Genomic DNA, 20,689 nt, shown 5'->3' on the forward strand with positions numbered 1-20,689 from the left:
TTCAATTCTTACTTGGGCATTAAACACCAATATCTGCTTGTCTTTAAGGAGTCTTTGGCAGCAGAGATTGAGGGAACGATGCGAAGAGAGCTGAGTCTGGATGAGGAATCCCTCTCTAAGCAAAAGTAAGTGCAGCTCTTGTTTTTTCTACCCTTAATGCATTTTGACATGTCACAGTCGGTTCTGGAGGCTCCGTTTTCTTTTTCTTTAAATATTGAAGCGTTTGAGAAACCAGCATTCCTCCATATGCATTGCATGGTCATATGACATCAGCAGCTGTGACGAAATTATTGTTATGCACATTCGAGTACAACCTTTTAAAGTTGTTTCAGAATTCATATCATAATTTCTTCTTGAAATTCCTTCTTGACCAGTATTTTAGGGCTTTAACATCATATCCTAGTTTATTTTTAATTCATATTAAACTCTAAAAGATTCTGTAAAACATGGAGGTGAAAGAAGTTGTCATTTGTTTCTAGTAACTTTTAAGGCCTGCACCAAAAAAAAATAGGCCTAGGATTAAATTAAGTTATAATTAAATAAATGGGATTCGGAATGTTAAGAAAAGTGAATAAGATGGACTATTATTGGAAATTGTTTTAGTTTAATAATGATATTGGAAAGCTGTTACTTTTAATTACAAGGAAACTCAGAAGGGAGGGATTTGAGGAAGTCAACCAAGATGTTTAAAAGGTTGGATTTGTGAAGAATTAAGTTTGTTATTATTGTCTATCTGTTTACTGTTCCCCCTTCCCCCCTTCTTCTTTTTTCTTTATCCTTTTCTGTTTTTGTGTATCATCTTGCTTTGTGGTTTGTGTTATCACGGTGGAAAATCTAATAAAAATTTATTTTAAAAAAAAAGAACTTGGGGAAAGGGCAAATGTGAGGACACACGAACACCTGGGATGGCAAGAGCGGTAACTGAGAAATGAGGCTACTGGCCTGTGCAGGTGAAGAGATTGTGTCCTATGGGGCGCAATCCCTTTGGAGTTTGGACTTGTTTGGGGGCTATTTCACAAAATGACTGCTCTGGAAGTTAAGCTTTATATTCTTTAGAATTCTAGCAAATTTAGCCACGCATGGAACGACTTTCCCTATCTGCTTGGTCAGAATTTCAGTGCTTTTCTGCATCCATTATCGGTCTTTCTTTTTTCTTTCAGGGTTCAACAGAAGCGCATCTTTGATACTGTCAGAGTTGCCAACGTTGCCCGTGGCCGTTCCGCTTTGTGTCCTGCCCCGCTACCCATTCCGGGGTCAAATCGCTCAAGTGTTGTCATGACGGCAAAGCCTTTCCATTCTGACTTGAGGCAGGTGGAAGGAAAGATGACTCCGTCTCAGAAGACCAGCTCAGAGAACCTTTCCAAGTAGGAAGTCATATCCACCAGCACTGATTTCACTTCCCTGGGTGCAATTGCTTATGTAGCCAAATCAGTACAATCCATGCGCAAGAAGATGTTAGCAGCCTGCTTGGGGGGGGGGGGGAATCCTGAGGTTTGCAGAGGTGTGTGTTGTTGTTTTTAATAAAAAAAATGCTAAACAAAACCAAACAAATCCTAATAGGGTGGGAAGCCACAACCCAACTCAGCCCAATGAGAATTGAACTTGCTCAGTGTAGATGGAATGAACTTGTTGGGGAGCGAGATGTATGGATCTACCGCCACCCCCCGGCCATTCTTGTTTTAACACAATTATTTTATTTGTGTGTACAAACTTTTAATTCCTGTGAGAACCCTAACCTGGTATGTTGTACACAGACATTTTCCCTCTTAATAGCTTAATCCTGTGTCCACCGCAGAAAGTATTTGAGCGCAGGGTACTTATTTATTTCCGTATTTAAAATCCTTTTTAGGTTGTTTTCTGTTAAAAAACCAAAAACTCTCAAAGCAGTAAATGCAAGATGAATAAAACAATTCGGTGGAACAAACCCATTAACCATGCAGCACTGAAGGCAGTCAAAACAGGGAAGTAGTCATGGGCTACACTTATTGTATGGCAGAAGGGAGTTCATTCACTAGGGAGTATGGTTGAGCAACAAAGAGGAAGACCATTTTGAGTCTTCTGCACAGACTTCCTTGGTGGTGGGCATGCTATGTTCAGGCCTGCATCCATTCTTGATGGAAAGCTCTGTTTTCTCCTGTGAAATGATGGCATTCCAATGTTGCAGAGATACTTCGCACCCGTACTAGATGAAGTCTCATGCAAATTACTACCGGTAGAGTAGCACCACTAATTCAGCCCACAGTAACAACTGGTGTTAAATGTGGTTTTCAACTGCACCCATCTACTATATATTTTGGAAAGTTTTTTCTCTGCTTGCTATGCATTTGGACGTTTTAACCAGAGTGGCTCATGAGATAAAGGAGTAGATTTTCATCTCATCTTGGGAGAGGGGAAACTGTCAAGCTCCCTTGTTGTTTTTGCTGTTGGATGTCATGAATGTAACCTTGTTATAGTTACAGTTTCGTATGCTTTTATACTTGTTGTTGTTTTATTATGTTGTTATTAAGTTGTTTTGCTGTGTTTGATTTCAAAATGCATTTCTGTTTCCTTTGCTTCCATCAGGAATGGATGCAGGCCTGAACATAGCATGCCCACCACCAAGGAAGTCTGTGCAGAAGACTCAAAATGGTCTCCCTCTTTGTTGCTCAACCATACTCCCTAGTGAATGAACTTTGAATGTGATTCTTTTTGTGGAAAGTCAGCATACAAATAAAATGAATGATCTCTGGGCACCATTTTCAATCTAAATAGCAGACAGAACCTTTCAAAACTGCCCTGATTTCAAAACTGCCCCGATTTTTTGGTTTCCTAGAATTCAGAGCAATGCTAGATACAAGGCTACTAATCATCTATAAAGTGAAGTTGACAGACTGTATATTGGCCACTCTGCTATTTGCAAAGAGATAAGAGATAATAACATTTTGTATTTTTTGTACTTTCAGCCGGGAAGCTCAAAAACTCAGCCATCCTGGCATCCCTGGACAAAACGACTTAGCCACTGCTCTACACAGACTTTCCCTCCGTCGGCAGAACTACTTGAGCGAAAAGCAGTTCTTTGAAGAGGAATGGGAGCGCCAGATGTGTTTGCTGACTGACCAGAAAGAAGAATTTAGTGGCTGTAGCACCCCAGTGGAGAGCTGCCTTTCATTGGGAAGCAGCACAGAACTGACTGATTTCTCTGGCACCTCCAGCAACAGCTTACGTTCCCTCCTCCCAGACAAACTGCAGATTGTCAAACCCCTCGAAGGTAAGGTGAAGACAGTCTCTGCTCTCTCCCTCTCCAGTGAAAACAGCTCTTCCCTGTATTGTTGTTGTTTAGTCGTGTCCAACTCTTTTTGACCCATGGACCAGAGCACACCAGGCACTCCTGTCTTCCACTGCCACCCGCAGTTTGGTCAAACTCAAGCTGGTAGCTTCGAGAACACTATCCAACCATCTCGTCCTCTGTCGTCCACTTCTCCTTGTGTCCTCCATCTTTCCCAACATCAGGCTTTTCCAGGGAGTCTTCTCTTCTCATGAGGTGGCCAAAGTCTTGGAGCCTCAGCTTCACGATGTGTCCTTCCAGTGAGCACGATGTGTCCTTCCCTCGGCTGCGGATAGCAGCCTGCTTCCTGGAGCGCCGGGTGTGCTGAAGGCAGAGCACCCGGCACTTCGGGAACACATCCGCAGCCTAGGCAGCCCTGTGGGAGTTCCCGCAGGGCTGTCTAGGCTGCGGATAGCAGCCTGCTGCCCGGCGCGGGGCGCCCTGAAGCAGAGCGCCTCGCCGCCGGGCAGATATCCGCAGCCGAGGGAGCCCCGCAGGATGTCCCGCAGGGCACCCTCGGCTGCGAATAGCAGCCTGCTGCCCGGAGCGCCGGGTGCGCTGAAAGCAGGGCGCCCGGCGCTTCGGGAAGATATCCGCAGCCTGCTTCACAAGCTGCTGCCCCACGGAAGCTAGAGAGGCTATCCCTGAAGGCATTGGGGATGACATTGGGGATGGCTGCGCAAAGCCTCTGCAGGAGGCTAGAGAGGCTGTCCCTGAAGGTCCCCTTTTGCTGATCCTGAAGGCCGCCCGCTGTTCCCTGAGCCACTTGCCGGGGCTTTATGGGGAAACCCCTGGCTTCCCCCTTCAGCCCCGACACTGGCCAACAAGCTCAGCCAGGGCTGGCTGCTTCCCGGGGCTGTAATTCAAGCAAATTGAAAGCAGCTTACACTCTGCTAGATTAACAGTGTGCCGGAAGGATCGGGACTGCCCCTTCCGCCCCTCCCCCAGCTTATTGTGCCGGGAAATTCCCGCCATTTCCTCCTTTTGCTCTGGTTGCACGAGGCAAGGCAGCTGCCCTCCACAGACACCCAGAAATGTAAGATCTCCCTTGCTCTTCTTTCCCTCCCTCTTTCCCCCAAAAACTAGGTGCGTCCTATGGGCCGGTGCGTCCTATAAGGCGAAAAATACGGTACAGTGGTGCCTCGCAAGACGAAAAGAATCCGTTCCGTGAGTCTCTTCGTCTAGCGGTTTTTTCGTCTTGCGAAGCAACCCCATTAGCGGATTAGCGCTATTAGCGGTTTAGCGGCTATTAGCGGCTATTAAAGGCTTAAGGGATTAGCGGATCAGCTGCTAAAAGGCTATTAGCAGCTTAGTGCCTTAGAAAAAGGGGGTGGGGTGTGGAAAAAAAACCCCAGGAATCGCAAGACATTTTCGTCTTGCGAAGCAAGCCCATAGCAAATTCGTTTTGCGAAGCACCTCCAAAACGGAAAACCCTTTTGTCTAGCGGGTTTTCCGTCTTGCGAGGCATTCGTCTTGCGGGGCACCACTGTACTTCCAGTTTTGCCTCTCGCTGGAATATAAGGCCTCCCCGATAATAAGGCCACCCTGGAATATAAGGCCCTTAAAGCCTTAGACCTTAAGGCATTGTACCGTATACAGGTAATAAATTTCCTCTTTTTTCTTGTTCAACAATAAATGTGTACCATATTCTTCTTCATGGCAAAATAAGACATTCCCCTGAAAATAAGACCTAGCGCATCTTTGGGAGCAAAATTTAATATAAGACACTGTCTTATTTTTGGGGAAACAGGATATAAATTTTTAAAATACATTCAAATAATTATTACAAAATTTTAAATAAATGAGTAAAACGTAAGGAAAAGCCTGTTAGGATATTTGTCATCACCTTTTAAAATCCTCCCAATCTGAATTTCCTTTACATCCAGTGAATTTCTCTTTCTCAATGAAGTTTTTAAAAAAATAAAATTCTATAGCTGGCTGCCTAGGATTATGCTAAGGAAGAACTCTGCCCATTTTGACGTTTGTTTGTGCTCCCTCCTCCCTTAGGTTCTCAGACCCTGTTCCATTGGCAACAGTTGGCTCAGCCTCACCTCGGCACAATTCTCGACCCACGCCCTGGCGTTGTGACAAAAGGTTTCACCCCACTGTCTGAAGCTGACGGCTACCACCTCTCTGATTTTGAAGAAGACGAGGAAGAAAGGGATGAAGGCATCACCTTCCAAGTGCAGCAGTCCCCTCCTGAGGAAAAGAAACTCACAGTGCCAAAGTCATTGGCAGGAATCTTTCTTCCACCTGCTAATTTAGCAACGGTTTCCCTAGCAGGTAATGGCTGTAACAATTGTGGTTGTTGTTGTCGCTTAGATTCATATCTAAACATCGTAAGATCTCGGGGCAGTTCGCAGATCAGTATTTGGCTGATCTGATCTCTTACTGTGACAGCTGTTCTGTTTCTACTGGTGCTCTAGTTCTACTAAAGGTTATTTTTCTGTGTATTTTGTTTTTGTTTAACTGCTGACTAGACTGATGTCGTGCCGTTCCTATACAAGAAGATATATATTTTAAGGGGGCATGTAGAATTTGTTTTTTCTTCAAGTTTGTGCGTAGCTAAAGCAGAGGATCTGAGCAAAGACAGGTTTACTGTTTTCATAGTTCGCCAACTATAAAATGTGTCTCCCTCGCATCTTTATTGAGGAGTTTTTTCTGTGTCACTTTTGCAGAAGATAACAGGGAACGATTAACCAGTCCTGAGTTGAAATGGTCTTGTGATGCTGGAGATCGAATACTCATTGTAGAGAGTAGTTCATAGTCTTTTGTATTCCTTCCCTACACCCTTTCTCCTCTTTAGCATGAATTCCTCCCGTCTGGCCTTAACCACAGTTAAGACTTACATTAGCAGCACACTTAGCCAATGTCAATGAAATATATTTCCCTTGGAAGAATAGTCCGTCCGTCCCCTTTACTAAGTCAGGTTTTTATTTTTATTCATTTTTTTGTCCTGCTAGTCTGTTCTCCATCTCCTTTTCATCTGATGTGTTTTTATTTATATTTTAGCTTCAAATCCAGGAAAATGTCTCTCATCTACAAACTCTACATTTACTTTTACCACCTGTAGGATTCTCCACCCATCCGATATCACTCAGGTCACCCCCAGGTAAGAAGTTTGGTGGTCACCTCAGAATTCTGCTTGCCATCAAATGAGAGCCAGCGTGGTGCAGTGGTTAAGAGCAGTAGACTCGTAATCTGGTGAACCAGGTTCGCGCCTCTGCTCCTCCACATGCAGCTGCTGGGTGACCTTTGACTAGTCATACTTCTCTTAAGTCTCTCAGCCTCACTCACCTCACAGGGTGTTTGTTGTGGGGGAGGAAGGGGAAAGGAGATTGTTAGCTGCTTTGAGACTCCTTAGGGTAGTGATAAAGCGGGATATCAAATCCAAACTCTTCTTCTGTATCCAAGTGATCCATAATTTTGCATTTAGCTGCCCAGAACAGTTATGCATTTAGCTAATTACAGTTACCTTTTCATGTTTTGAAACTTTTGAAAAGGGATAGGAACAGGAAAGGAAAAAGGAGAGATGATTTGTGGGATGTTGCTGGTAAAGGAAAGGTGACGAGGACTTTGGAGCCTTGTTACAGCACATAAAAGTCCTTCCCTTGATTTCTGAAAGCGTTCTGCTTTTCTTTTGCCCTTGGTATAGCGAATGTAATTTTCTCTTGCTTCGTTTTCTAGTGCTTCATATGCTCCCTTGTGCTCTGGAAGTAGCAGCAGTGCAAGCAGTACAGTCACAAGCTCCCCATCCGTGTCCTACAGGCTTAGTATTGGAGAATTCCTGACAAGCACAAGAGACTCGACCATCACTTTCAGTACAAGCTTAGCTAAGCTTCTGCAAGAGCAAGGCATCTCAGCCAAGGTCTACAACAGTCCAGTCTTGGAGAAAGCGCCGCCGTTTCATTCCCTCAAGATCCTTGCCGTTCCCTCAACGCCACCCAATTCTCCTCTGCATTCCCCTTGTCCTTCCCCTTTGCCGTTTGAGTCCCGAGTAAATGCGTCCGAAAACTTTTTGGCCTCTCGGCCCGCCGAAACATTACTGCAGGAGATGTACGGACAGAAAACCTCTAATCCTCCCGACGCAGGACAACTGAAGATGAACCTGGTGGAGAGACTGAAAAAGCTGGGCATTGTCAGAGCTGTCAAACAGCCGGAGGCGGGGGACAGTGGGAAAGTTCAGGGGGCCAAGAGTGGTCTCCCCCGGCATGACTCTGCTGCGTATGTAAGTGCAGGCAGCAATCTGATGGGTGGGCTGAGGAGAAACCACAGCCTTCCCGTCTTGATCGGGGCACTTGGAGGTCCCGTGAGCACATCCTCTGCAAAAATGGGAATTCTAGAGGAGAACTGAGCAGTTCACCATGGTTGACCTTTAGCAGAGGAAATAATACAAAATCCATGGACTTGGGGATGTAGGTTAAGAGGAGGTTTAAAAAGAGGGTTGTTGTAGGAGGCTGGTATGTGGCTAAAGTAGGGGAGGGAGGACTTTGCATGGAGTATGGAAAAGAAGCCATACATTTTAAGAGAGAGGAGGAAAAGGAAGGAAACCAAAGTTCAGTTTTGAGAGCACTGAAATTTCTAATCGTCCATCATGATCAATAGGAGGGCAGCACAAACAAATTCATAGCATTTTCAAGCTTTGTATGGAACAGTAAATATCTACGCAAGTCCTGTATCTTCTGTGTATTTTGTCAGGTGCTGATGCTGCCACTGAAATGTAATTCTAAGGAAAGGGGCAGAAGGGGCGGTGTCGCAGCCACTCTCCCAGTACTGCTGTCGCTGCGGCTGACCTGGACAGGGCAGGGCAGGGAGGTCAATGTTGCACAGTGACACTGGTGAGAATGCTGGATTGGGTCCGTCAGTGCACCTGCACAGCCCTGACCTCTATGGTGCCCTGCTCCATCGAAGTACGTGGCAGCAGTGCCAGAGTCTGGAGGGCAGTACCGCTGCACCATTCCAGCCTTCCCTGCAGAGGAGCAAAATATCTGTTAAATACTGGTCCAAATACTGGTTTTTAGGAGAGAGCACAGCTTCATTTGTGAATTTAAAATACAAATACCAATGGAATGAATATGGGCTCTCCTAAAAATGGAGCACCACAAGCTTAGCAGAGAAAATACTTGTGATAGGTAATTCATATTTAGCAGGGCATAATTATGACAACATGTCCTGTTGCACAAGTTGAAAAAAGAAAACCCCTCTCAGGCAAATATTTACAAGGAAGTAAAATCGAGGTCCTTTATTTTAGGGTACATTATTTACTTAAATCGGGAGCATATATTTAGCAGAAACAGAGCAATGTGTTTGACGTTCTCCATCTCCGTTTGGGGCATGTTGAATACTGGAATGGTCTTTTCCATAGATGTATGACACAACCTCAGTCTGAAATGTCCGTGGCTCCAAGCCACAGTCTGGGAAGATCACTTTTATAGCTAAATCAGTTTTCCTCTGATTCTTGGTAGACTTCGCCTGCACGGCTTTCATAGAGGAGAAAATCAAATGCACAAAGCAACATGCATAACTTTCCATGTTAATGTGGAACCAAGATAGCAGTGGTTTCTTTTCATTCTGCAGTAGACAAAAGCCTTGGCATTGCTAAAAGGAGAGGAAGAGAAACATTTTCTCGTTGATAAGATAATGTTCTGAATGAATTATTGTGTGATGGAAAGTTTTCTTTTCTTTTTTTGTTTTGCCAGAATGAGCAGATAGAAATTTGGTCTCTCTCGGGATAGTTTGGATGTGAGGCAGAGGCAGGAGAAGTAAGAGGAAGCACGCCTAACTTGGGTACCTCCCTGTTTTCACATTTTCTGTGTGACGGCTGAAGTAGAAACCTGAGATGCAGAACCTCTATGCACATCTAAAAGGCGTGAGGATATTCCAAATCATGATACGCTTGCAGTGAGCTCCGTGGTAATATAGAGCACAAACGGTGGCTGGGTGACCTGACAAGACCTCTGGTTACTTCAAGTTATAACCACAAATTCTAAACAAATTAACCGCAAACCAAGCTATCAGGTCTTTTATATCCATGTGTGATTTGCAACATGGATTTTTCTCCTCTTAACCAATCCCTTAGGTGGGGATTTCTGGTGGTTCCTGTAAAGCAAAAGTTTCCACAAACATTTACACCCAAGTGCTTTTGTCAACTGATCTCCCTCAGTGTCACCTATGAGCATATATAATAGCTCCATAGGTTGTGGAAACTAAATGAAATCCTGTAAATAGTAAATGTTTATTTATAAATTACTATTAACTGTATACAGGTTGACTACATTTTAAATGACAAGCACGTTCTGAAAATCTGAAAGCGCTCAGAGTGCATTTCCTTCTTGGTGTATGAAACCTTGCATTCCTTGGCAAGAAAAATAAAAAGGGAATTTTGTTTAATTTCTTAAACTCGGAGTCCAACACATCCTGTTGTGTTTCTGCAGCAGTAGAGAAAGATTAGTTAATGAAATGGTAGCATTTCCCCAGGAAAACCAGCAATACTTGGAGGGAAACAAGCACAACCTTTCTGCTAGCAAGTTAAGGTATGTCTGATTTATGTAATCTGTAAATTCTTTCTGCGATCTCTTGATTAAAATAATAATAATCTAGGATGAGTGGATTTCTAACAGGCTTTTGCGTAACTGCATCTGTTTTTAAGTTATACTGTATGCACCCTGTTATCAGTGGATGAAGCAGACCATATTCATGTAAAATTTAATTTTGTATATTCAGTAAATGCATGTTCATCTGTTCAAAGAGAGCTTTCCCTCCTCCTCTTTCCAAAAAGGTTAGAAAGAAGTATCAGTTCAGCAAAGTAGAAAGCCTGGTCTAGCCCCTGATAGGGACCCCTGCTTAATACTGTGGAGTGAAGCCTGTGGTAGCAAAGAAGAAAACCTATTTGTATCCACAGTTGTTCAAGTGCATTTTGTACAGTGTGCCTCAAGTCCATTCTCTCAGCGAAACATTACCTTTGTGCCAAAACCCCTCTCGGGCATGAGCCTTGGAGCATAGAGTACCATAGAACCAATTCAAGAGATGGTAGTATAGATTCAAAAAATAAAAGTGACCCTCTGTGACATCCCAGATTCTTACAGTATAAGCCGGCTTTTTTCTGACAGCAGTGACTCAGCCATCCATAATAGCAGGCCTGTAGATGTTTGAAGTGGGACGCGGGTGGCGCTGTGGGTTAAACCACAGAGCCTAGGACTTGCCGATCAGAAGGTCGGCGGTTCGAATCCCCGCAACGGGGTGAGCTCCCGTTGCTCAGTCCCTGCTCCTGCCAACCTAGCGGTTCGAAAGCATGTCAAAGTGCAAGTAGATAAATAGGTACCGCTCTGGTGGGAAGGTAAACAGCGTTTCCGTGCGCTGCTCTGGTTTGCCAGAAGCGGCTTAGTCATGCTGGCTGCATGACCCGGAAGCTGTACGCCGGCTCCCTCGGCCAATAAAGTGAGATGAGCGCCGCAATCTCAGAGTCGGCCACGACTGGACCTGATTGTCAGGGGTCCCTTTACCTTTACCTTCAGGAAGCCTGAAAGGAAATAATTATCATGCGAACAAAGAAACAATGCAGCTATCCATCTTTTTACTAACGTATATACTTGAAAATGGGTACTATACTTGGGGGTGCCAACTGAGCACAAAAGACACACGTAATATAAATCAATATTGAAAAGATTTTCATTACGTACTATGAACTCAACGCACATTTGATAAATAAACGGTATGTTTCAGTCTCTCTGCTTCTTGAACCAGAAAGCTGATTTAAAAAAAAAAAAAAACACAACCAAATGCATATCCTAATGGTTATACAGATTAGTTGTTTTCTTTTACAGCCAAAAAGGTAAAATGTATCTCAGCTGAAGGGGAAAAACTTACTGTATTTTTTGCCCCATAGGACGCACCGGCCCATAGAACGCACCTAGTTTTTTGGGGGGGGAATAAAGAAAAAAAATCCCCCCCCCCCGGTGCGAGGCTGGAGCAGAGGAAGCCCAGCTTCCCCCGACACCAGCCCCCAGAACAGGCTGCTATCCGCTAGCCATGGGAGAGCCGCGCAACTTCCCGCGGCTCTCCCACGGCTAGCGGAGCGCTGCACGAAGCACGAAGCTTGGGGCGTGCTGAGCTGCGTCTCCCACGGCTAGCGGATAGCTTCCTGAAGCCTGGAGAGCGAGAGGGGTCGGTGCGCACCGACCCCCCTCGCTCTCCAGGCTTCAGCGAAAGCCTGCATTCGCCCCATAGGACGCACACACATTTCCCCTTCATTTTTGGAGGGGAAAAAGTGCGTCCTATAGGGCGAAAAATACGGTATATAAGCCGTAGAGAAAAGAGTGAAGCTTTGACTCAGCAGGTTTTGCAACTTTTCTTATAATCAGTGGCAGATTGTTTTTGCACATGACTTTATTTTGAAGTGGAAACCAAGTGTTATAAATAAATGCATAAAAACCCTTTTGCACAGTTTTGGTTGTAGAGTGATTTTTTCCAAACATATCTAATGTGTCATTTCATGTTGTCCTCCTAGCTTCTGCATTGCCGTAAAGCAAGATTGATTGACTAAATGGTGCTAACTTAATTGTCCTTGGCCAATTGAAAATAAAATAATAAAGGCTATCAAGATGCAAACACAACATATTTCATAGAACTTGACAAAGTAGCTCAGTTAATATTATTGGAATAGTTACTTGCTTTTATTCACCCCCCTGAAAGAAAGGAAAATCTGGGTTCTGCATACCACATGTACAGCTCATTGTCATTTGCTTCTACCAATAACGTAGTGAAACCTGTTCTAAGCTTTCAAGGATGAGCCTGAGTGCTATTGGTACAGTAAAATGCAAATTCTAATGTGGTAATTTCATATGCAAATGTGCTCTTGGGTGAAGCAGGAGGTGTATGAACATGGTATTGTGTGTGAATGAATGTACAAGCGAGTTGCGATGTGTATAACAAATTGGGGAGGAAGGGTGGGATATAAATTTAATAAATAAAATAGCGAATCACCTAAAAATTGGCCAAGGAAGGACACGTTCCTTTAGTTATCGCAAAGGCTCGACTATTGAGTGATCTTTATGCTCACTTTTAATGTACTGTTCCTCTTGCTTTTACCTTCTAATGGTTTTGTAGTTCAGAATCCGAGAGTAAGCTGAATGCCTCTTTGGTTTTGGAGCAGATAGGTTTAAGCACAATCTATATTCCCAACTATATTGCGGGGCCGAGCTCGTCTGTGTACTATGCCTTTAAGAGTGGAATGGAAGGAAACGGGAGAGTAAGCTTGTTGCCGTGGTGAGAAAGAAAACTTAAATCACCCAGAGAGAAAAGAAGAAGAAGGAAAAAGTGCAAGCAGTAAGACATACTGGCTGCCTTAATCCCCCAGCTTCCTCAGCTTCGGGTTTAAATTCACAGAATGGAGACTGCAAAGTAGTGAGATGTTATAGCTGTGGTTTCTCTTGATTGCTTTTAAGTTGTCCCCTTTTAATAGAGCTGGCCCAGGACATTTGGACAAATGATCTCCCCCATGAAAGCAAGTGTCCCCACAATCCTGAAACTCTTGCTCTGACAAAGTGCACTGACTATTCAAATCATTTGTCTTATGTTCCCACATCTTTAACATGACAAAAATCGGGATCCTTTCAGCACCAAATAATTCTGTTTTAGACAACAATGTGTACAGTTGTTTACCATAGTTATAAAATTACATATAAACCTAAAATAGAAAATTGATTTTTTTTCCCCCAAGCTTCTTTAGGTATGTGTGCATTTTAAGTATTTCAAAGACTTCAGTGTATTTTGATATTCTGCTATTTATTTTTTAAATCTGTTTTGTTTGAAATTGCATAATATATTTTACTGTGGTGGTTCCATTATGGAAGAGTTTTCCAAACTATGTTGTGACACATTAGTGTGTTGGCTGCAGTGTTTAGGTGTGTCTCAAATCTTCCATTCTTGGGCAAGGTGATTGAGCGGGTGGTTGCTGAATGTGGACCATTTGGATCCCTTCCAATCAGATTCAGGTCTCATCATGGGACTGAAACTGCCTTGGTTGCGCTGGTCAATGATCTCCAGCAGGCTAGGTACAAAGGTGGAAGTTCTGCTAGATCTCTCAGCGGCCTTTGATACCATCAACCACGACATCCTTCTGGACCGTCTAGTGGGGTTGGGAGCTGGGGGCACTGTTATACAGTTGTTCCGCTCCTCCTTCCTGGGCTGTGCACAGAAAGTGGTGTTGGGGGTTGAGTGTTCAGACCCCTGGGCCCTCACTTGCGGGGTGCCTCGGGGTTCTGTCCTCTCCCCCATGCTTTTCAACATCTACACGCAGCCACTGAGAGAGATCATCAGGGGGTTTGGGCTGGGTGTTCATCAGTATGAGGATGATACCCTGCTCTACCACTCTTTCAAATCAGAACCAGTGAAGGCGGTGAAGGTCCTGTGTGAGTGTCTGGAGGCAGTTGGAGGATGGATGGCGGCTAACAGATTGAGGCTGAATCCTGACAAGACAGAATACTGTTTTTGGGAGATGGAGCAGGCAGCTGTGGAGGACTCCTGGTTCTGAATGGGGTAACTGTGCCCCTAACGGACCAGGTGTGCAGCCCAGGAGTCATTTTGGACTCACAGCTGTCCATGGAGGCGCAGGTTAATTCTGTGCCCAGGGCAGCTGTCTTATCAGCTCTATCTGGTACGCAGGCTAAGACCCTACTTGCCCGCGGACTGTCTGGCTAGAGTGCTGCATGCTCTGGTTATCTCCCACTTGGACTACTGCAATGTGCTCTACGTGGGGCTACCTTTGAAGGTGACCCGGAAACTACATGTGACAGCTAGACTGGTAACTGGGAGTGGCCGCCAAGACCTACATTGAAAGACCTACATTGAAAGACCTACATTGGCTCCCCATACGTTTCCGAGCACAATTCAAAGTGTTGGTGCTGACCTTTAAAGCCCTAAACGGCCTCAGCCCAGTATACCTGAAGGAGCGTCTCCACCCCAATCATTCAGCCCGGATGCTGAGGTCCAGCTCCGAAGACCTTCTGGTGGTTCCCTCACTGTGAGAAGCAAAGTTACAGGGAACCAGGCAGAGGTCCTTCTCAGTAGTGGCACCTGCACTGTGGAACACCCACCAGATGTCAAGGAAATAAGCAACTATCTGACTTTTAGAAGACATCTGAAGGGAGCCCTGTTTAGGGAAGTTTTTAATGTCTGCTGTTTTATTGTATTTTTAATATTTTGTTGGAAGCTGCCCAGAGTGGCTGGAGAAACCCTCTGTGCCATACTTGAGAGAGGATGCTGCTCTATCTGAAGGGTCCCAAGTCCAGTTGAAAGATGAAGAACCATAAGAAGTGAGAGCAGGAGACTTGGAGAATACCCATCAACACTTCCCAGCCAGTAGGCACACAGGTCACCTGGTCCCCATAGTCTTGCCCACCATGCTGTAGCATGTTATGCTTCTGTGTATATCTGTGGCCCTTCAGAACACCCAACTCCCATCAGCCCCGGGCCAGCATGGCCAACGTTTGTGGATAATGAGAGCTGTAGCCAGCAACATACAGAGAACCACAAGTTCCTCATCACTCATTTAAATTATAGTAATTATACATTCACGGGCCTTTTATACTAAAAAGACTGATTTCTTTTAGCTGTCTCCCAAAACTTGCTTCCAAATCATCACATTCTAAAGCACATTCTACCAGCTTAGAGGAGCACCTTCCTTCCCTTGGAAGCACACATAAAGCAGTCTGTGTCTCTGATGTTCCATTCTGCCTCCCCATCTACAGGGTTTTGATCGCAGAAGCCCCAAGAGCAGCAGACATGTCCCAGCCCCAATCCCAGGCCTTGTACTGCCCCTGCTGGGATCCTTGGAAGACAGGATACAGAAGACTGGACAGGGCTAAGGCAGGCACGCTGTCTCAGAAGCCCAAGTAAGTGGGGAAGTGTTCAACATTGGTGGAGAAGCAATAGCATCACTCGATTTAATAGCAAACTCAAGAGTCTCTGTCCCATCTGAAATGGACATCCTTTTTATTGCACATTCATGATGATCTGTGCTCATTATGCTGTCAGGGCGGGTTGTACACAATACAGTCGGCACCTGCAAAAGCTGTAAGGCTGCCACACCGCTTCGTATCTTGTCAATGCATTTCCCATAACTTTGTGCTGAAATCCGGTAACTCTTCGTGCCCCAAATGTTCTGGTTTACTTAGCTGTGCATTTGTTGTTCTATAGCCCCTCTGGACAGCATTGGTGAAGCATCGCAGAACAAACTGAAGCAGAAAGAATCCACCACAAATGCTGACTGTCAGCGACTCAGGCAGGAGTCTCCCCCATCCATTCCGCAAGATGCTGGAAATGGAAACTAGGACTTCCTGCAGGCAAAAACTAGGGTCTGCCATTGAGCTAAAACCCTTGTGGTGTTCCATACCTTTTGGATTTTGTAATGATTTGCCGTATTTCTTGCTCTATAAGACACACTTTTTCCCTCCTAAAAAGTAAGGGAAAATGTGTGTGTGTCTTATGGAGCGAATGCAGACTCTGTCCCTTCCCCCACCTCCCAGAAAAGCCCCCAAGAGCCATGCTCCCTTTAAAGAGCGCGCGGCTCTTGCGGGAGGTGGGGGAAGGGACAGAGGGCAGCTTACCCGCGTGCCGCCTCTTCCGGGCAGAGGGAGCCTTCATCCCGCTGCCCGGGAGAGGCTTCAGCAGCTATCCCAGAAGCCAGAGCAGCAAGAGGCTATCCCTGAAGCCAGATCCCTCTTGCTGTTCTGGCTTCTGGGATTCAGACTATTTTTTTTTCTTGTTTTCCTCCTCCCAAAACTAGGTGCATCTTATCGTCTGGTGCATCATATAGAGCGAAAAATACGGTACATGTTTGCTTGTTTGTTTTCTGTCCATCGTCTTGCGTATCCTGCAGAAAGGCGCTTAAGAAATGTTTTTTAAAAATCAATCGGCACGTAAATATTTGTCATTTGTTCTTTGTTATTCCACCTGCTTCTCCTAATTTCCTAATAGAAATGGTGATGCTCTGACCTAGCTCACTGGAAGCTTAGAAGGCTTCTCTAAGGAGAGAGAAGGGTAGGCGTAAACATCTCGTCTCCCTTCTTACTACCTTAGGAACTGGTTCTTATGCTCACTCGTGTGTGGCTGGCGGAAGCCAGGAAGATGCCAGTAATGTCACTATCATGCTGTCTTTTTAAATGTCACCGGAACGATGCTCAGGCACCTTCAGCTTCTCCCCATCATGGAATTTTGCAGGGAAGGGAGTCCAGAAGGGCCTTCCCCTCTTCTTCTCTCCCCCCTGGACACCGGGGCTCCCCGCCCCGTTCTTGCTCCATTAGTCCCAGGTGCATTTAGTTTGCCACTGCAAAAACAAGGTGATGAACTGGCCCAGCAGTGCTCTTCCCATGCTCTCAAGTTATGTAGATGCCTCCATAATAAGAGTTATTTCTATAGTTTAATATCATTTATATCCGGCCTTTTCTGCCCAGTTAGGGTGCTCCGTAGTGGTTTGGGTAGGAACGCTAAAACCTTCAGATGTGCACAAACTCACAGTACTCATGCAGCAAGGTAACACAAAAAATGAAACCGCATTTCCCCCAAACGACAGTTGTGAAATGCTTCAAATGAGTGGATGTTGTGGGCAAGCTTCCAGGTATCTCTGGATTGCTTCCATTGTATTTTACAGTACAGTATTACAAACCAAAGGGATGCAGGTAGCGCTGTGGGTTAAACCACAGAGCCTAGGACTTGCCGATCAGAAGGTTGGCAGTTCAAATCCCCACGACGGGGTGAGCTCCCGTAGCTCGGTCCCTGCTCCTGCCAACCTAGCAGTTCGAAAACACGTCGAAGTACAAGTAGATAAATAGGTACTGCTCCGGTGGGAAGGTAAACGGCATTTCCGTGCGTTGCTCTGGTTCGCCAGAAGCGGCTTAGTCATGCTGGCCACATGACCCGGAAGCTGTACGCCGGCTCCCTCGGCCAATAAAGCGAGATGAGCGCCGCAACCCCAGAGTCAGCCACAACTGGACCTAATGGTCAGGGGTCTCTTTACCTTTTTTATTACAAACCAAACTATTCCAGTAGTCTCCTGTTGCATGTCCTTGCTGCCATGAGAGAAGCAGAAGCAGAAGGAATCCTGTGTATAAACACTGTAATCCTGCTTAGCTGAAGAACAGGTAACATCGATGGATTGAAACCGACAAGCAGTGCTATAGCTCTTCTGCAGAAGGCAAAGCAATTATAAGCAAATGTTGAATGGAATCATTGTACAAACTGGCAGCTATTTATTTGAAAGAGGATGATGGATCAGTCAACCGAATTGCTACAAGGAAAATTATTCAGACGGTTCTGTTGTCAAGTTTTTAAAAGCTTGAGAAGCAACGTGTCTTCCCTGCTGCTGTGGACAGAAATCCAGTTATCAAATGTAACTTTATATGCATTCATATAAAAAATAATTATCGTATGTGAGAAGATATAACTTTCAGAAATAAACATTCTTTCCACCTGTGTATAAGAGAAACTCATGGATCCTGTTTTGAATGGGATAGGGAAAGGGGTATTTTTACAAGTCATGTCATTGTCTTGTTTCAGACTGAAAATTTGCAGACCTAACGCACAACCACTAAGAAGCAGGGAGCCTCGAGATGTGAGTAGAACAAAACATTTCTTCCCTTTTTAAATTTGCAATCTTCTTTCCTTCCTCTTTGCAACAACCTCGTTAAGTAAGGAAAAAAAGTTTTGATTTTGGAGGAGTCTTCATAGTTCAAAGACCCCAAACTCTGTTTCTATACTTTTCAGTTATATTATATACAACTTATATTAATGTCTACTCAGGGTCCATTCTGTTTATAGTTGAGGAAGATATTTTAGATCCAAAGTCCAGAGTGAAGTTCACTCACTGTTGTCTGTGCCCATTGATGGGATTTTCAGTGGGCTCTCCTTTCTTCCAGTAAAAAAGAAATTTTGCAGCTCTCTAAAATGTATTTGGGCTAGGCCTTAGATGGATTTCTAGAGGAAAGGAGTCCAGCCTTGAGGCTGAGAACTGCTTAACTGAAAAGCCTTTGTCCAATAAAATGCACCCAGCTCCTTGTTCTGTGTCCCTCCTTTGTGTAGCACAAACGCAACACCCTTGAGAATATGGTGCTTTACTTAAAAATAAATACCGTATTTTTCGCTCTATAAGACGCACCAGACCACAAGACGCACCTAGTTTTTGGAGGAGGAAAACAAGAAAAAAATATTCTGAATCTCAGAAGCCAGAACAGCAAGAGGGATAGCTGCGCAGCCTGCATTCGCTCCACAAGACGCAAACACATTTCCCCTTACTTTTTAGGAGGGAAAAAGTGAGTCTTATAGAGCAAAAAATACGGTAAATGCATCTGTCAGTTTGAGGGGCACTTTATGAGACTGGATTTTAAATGCTAGGATTCCACAGAGTGCAGTCCCTTTTGTTTTAACCCCAGATATCAAAGGAGATTGAAGATGAGATCACTCCTGGCTTTACCGTGTCTCACAGTAAGGATTATATCAGGGTCACGCTGGGCGAGGAATTCTTTGAGAAGAAAAAGCCTGACGAGGAACTTCCCAAGCCCCCTGTGCTCAGGTAATCTTACACAAGTAACTAGCATTCTTCCTGACTTGAGGACTTGAGGATATATGATGCAGCAGTGTTGGCTGGAGGTCAATGACAGGTGGAGTCAATTCATTCCAGCTTGCTCTACATTCTCCCTGCTGAGTTCAAGGGCTAAATGGAGGGCAAGACAAAGGAAGCTGGCAGCCAGGGCTACCCCCTAGACTGCTTGTAAGAAGGGGGGGGGGGTTTACCAGCTGGCTAAAAGGCAGACTGAGGTTGGTGGGGCAGTGCCCACACCCCATGATGGACCAGCCTCCTCTGCTCCACAAGTGTGTGAAGAATCAGTAACAACATTTATGTAAGGCAATTTTCACATTGGTCATGCAGCGTATCTGTAGACGTGTTGCATTTCCTTCATAGGTACCTAGCAAGGGAGTTAAATGCTTGCCAGATGCCGGCAACGTTCACACAAATTTCTTCTCGTTCCTTTACGTGTCGAGGCATCATGTGGTGATACAGTTCCACCGGCTAATGCCTTTTGAGCCCACTACAAATGTCAACAAGTTTGTTAATAATGGTTTCTCTCAGTTCCTCCTTTTCTTCATGCGTTTTCCCCTCATATAATGCATCGTTGTATCTTTATTTCCACTGACATATGTATTTATACGCACTTTCCCCTAATGTATGGCACCTTTTTGGTTGCGTTTCAGTTTGCGTATTGTTTTAGGAAGTGTGAATTAAGTAGATACACATTAAAATGTGGACCAAACCAAAGTTTTCATCCATCCTTGTTGGTGAGAGTTGTGCCTTCACAAACACACACACACACACACACACACACACACACACACGTGTTGTCTTTGTACCTGTGTCCAGAAAGTCTGTTGAAGGTCCTCAGTTTAGCCACCTGAAGACACGCGTCATGATGCATTGTGTCCTGTGTGGCTCTTCGCTATGTTCGTCACTGGGCTGCAGTGAATATAATTTCTTTGTACGTCATCTGCATCCAGACAGGTGACTTGCAAAGGCATTGGAAGAAGCAGAATTCAGTTTGTAACTTGCATATGCACACACAGTACTGTGTAGATCATTCCTTTGATACATCTATTTTGAAATGAGAATGTGTTTAGCTGACAGTAATGGTGCCCTAACAGCATCTCTCTCTGTCTCCCTCCCTCTCTCTCTCTCTCTCTCTCTCTCTCTGCCTTTTAACTCTCTTTGCAGTTCTCCACCTAAGCTTGAAACGTAAGTACCAATCTACCCGCCCCTCACACAACCCCCTCACCTCAGCTTCCTTTTTGTGCATTACAGTAACAATTGTTGCTTAAGATACCCTCCTCCCGGTTTCCTTCCCCCACTTCAGTGCCACCCCTTCTTCCGGGATATTGCTTTGACAGGGACTTGCAAGATGTATTGTGGCTCAGTAAGTCGCTGCACATTGTTACCCTGGCAACAAGAATTATTGTCAGGAGGAAGGCCTGAGACCCTGTTCAATTTGACACTACTGGTTTAGCTTTACGCTCGTTTATCTCTCACACACAAACAAACACACACCCCTGCTCTGGAGTACTAATTGTCTGCAATGGACTTTCTTCGGGGGTGTTCAGTGTTTTCGCTTTTGCTCCTCTATGTGGAGTATTTGACGCATACTGGGAAGAAACTGTGCTTACCTGTCTGACAGTCAGCCTTAGATTTCTCCCTACTGGCAGGGCATTGCAGGGTTTCATCACAGACTGCCCACCTATAGCTATGAAAAGAAGAACGCTGCACATTGCAGTCCCCTAGTTTGATTGCAACTAAATTATTGTGCTGGAATTTTCCCTCACCTCCAAATCTGCCCTGGAGCGTTG

At 44.8% G+C, this 20,689-nt stretch overlaps 2 protein-coding genes and 1 long non-coding RNA gene across 14 annotated transcripts in view; 2 read left to right on the forward strand and 1 right to left on the reverse strand.

Moving 5' to 3' along the window:
- TRAK2 (trafficking kinesin protein 2) overlaps nucleotides 1-7,982 on the forward strand; it is a 39,651-nt gene extending 31,669 nt beyond the window's left edge. For all 4 annotated transcript variants that reach the window (XM_083407614.1, XM_083407615.1, XM_083407617.1 and 1 more), the window contains 6 exons: nucleotides 49-125; nucleotides 1,161-1,364; nucleotides 2,943-3,247; nucleotides 5,312-5,587; nucleotides 6,317-6,416; nucleotides 6,992-7,982. In XM_083407614.1, the coding sequence (XP_083263740.1) occupies nucleotides 49-125; nucleotides 1,161-1,364; nucleotides 2,943-3,247; nucleotides 5,312-5,587; nucleotides 6,317-6,416; nucleotides 6,992-7,658 (1,629 nt within the window). In that variant the 3' untranslated portion in view covers nucleotides 7,659-7,982. The remainder of the gene's footprint in view (nucleotides 1-48; nucleotides 126-1,160; nucleotides 1,365-2,942; nucleotides 3,248-5,311; nucleotides 5,588-6,316; nucleotides 6,417-6,991) is intronic.
- The window catches only part of LOC310664855, a 317,431-nt gene extending 305,453 nt beyond the window's left edge, over nucleotides 1-11,978 (reverse strand). For 5 of the 6 annotated variants that reach the window (XR_014505076.1, XR_014505077.1, XR_014505078.1 and 2 more), the window contains exons 1-2: nucleotides 11,596-11,826; nucleotides 10,807-11,165 (exon numbers count right to left, since the gene is read on the reverse strand). This is a non-coding gene — a long non-coding RNA (uncharacterized lncRNA). Of the gene's footprint in view, nucleotides 1-10,806; nucleotides 11,166-11,595 lie in introns of those variants that run through there. The other variant, XR_014505081.1, reaches the window with a different exon arrangement.
- A 562-nt stretch (nucleotides 11,979-12,540) lies between these two features.
- FLACC1 (flagellum associated containing coiled-coil domains 1) overlaps nucleotides 12,541-20,689 on the forward strand; it is a 31,714-nt gene continuing 23,565 nt past the window's right edge. Inside the window, exons 1-6 of one of the 4 annotated variants that reach the window (XM_083411916.1) lie at nucleotides 12,590-12,628; nucleotides 14,514-14,616; nucleotides 15,052-15,195; nucleotides 17,858-17,912; nucleotides 18,730-18,869; nucleotides 20,064-20,084. In XM_083411916.1, coding sequence (XP_083268042.1) covers nucleotides 14,600-14,616; nucleotides 15,052-15,195; nucleotides 17,858-17,912; nucleotides 18,730-18,869; nucleotides 20,064-20,084 — 377 coding nt within the window. In that variant the 5' untranslated portion in view covers nucleotides 12,590-12,628; nucleotides 14,514-14,599. Of the gene's footprint in view, nucleotides 12,629-14,513; nucleotides 14,675-15,051; nucleotides 15,196-17,857; nucleotides 17,913-18,729; nucleotides 18,870-20,063; nucleotides 20,085-20,689 lie in introns of those variants that run through there. The other 3 variants (XM_083411917.1, XM_083411918.1, XM_083411919.1) reach the window with 3 other exon arrangements.

Source organism: Podarcis tiliguerta (assembly GCF_965153285.1).
Source record: "Podarcis tiliguerta genome assembly, chromosome: 1".
NCBI classification, from domain to species: Eukaryota; Metazoa; Chordata; class Lepidosauria; order Squamata; family Lacertidae; genus Podarcis; species Podarcis tiliguerta.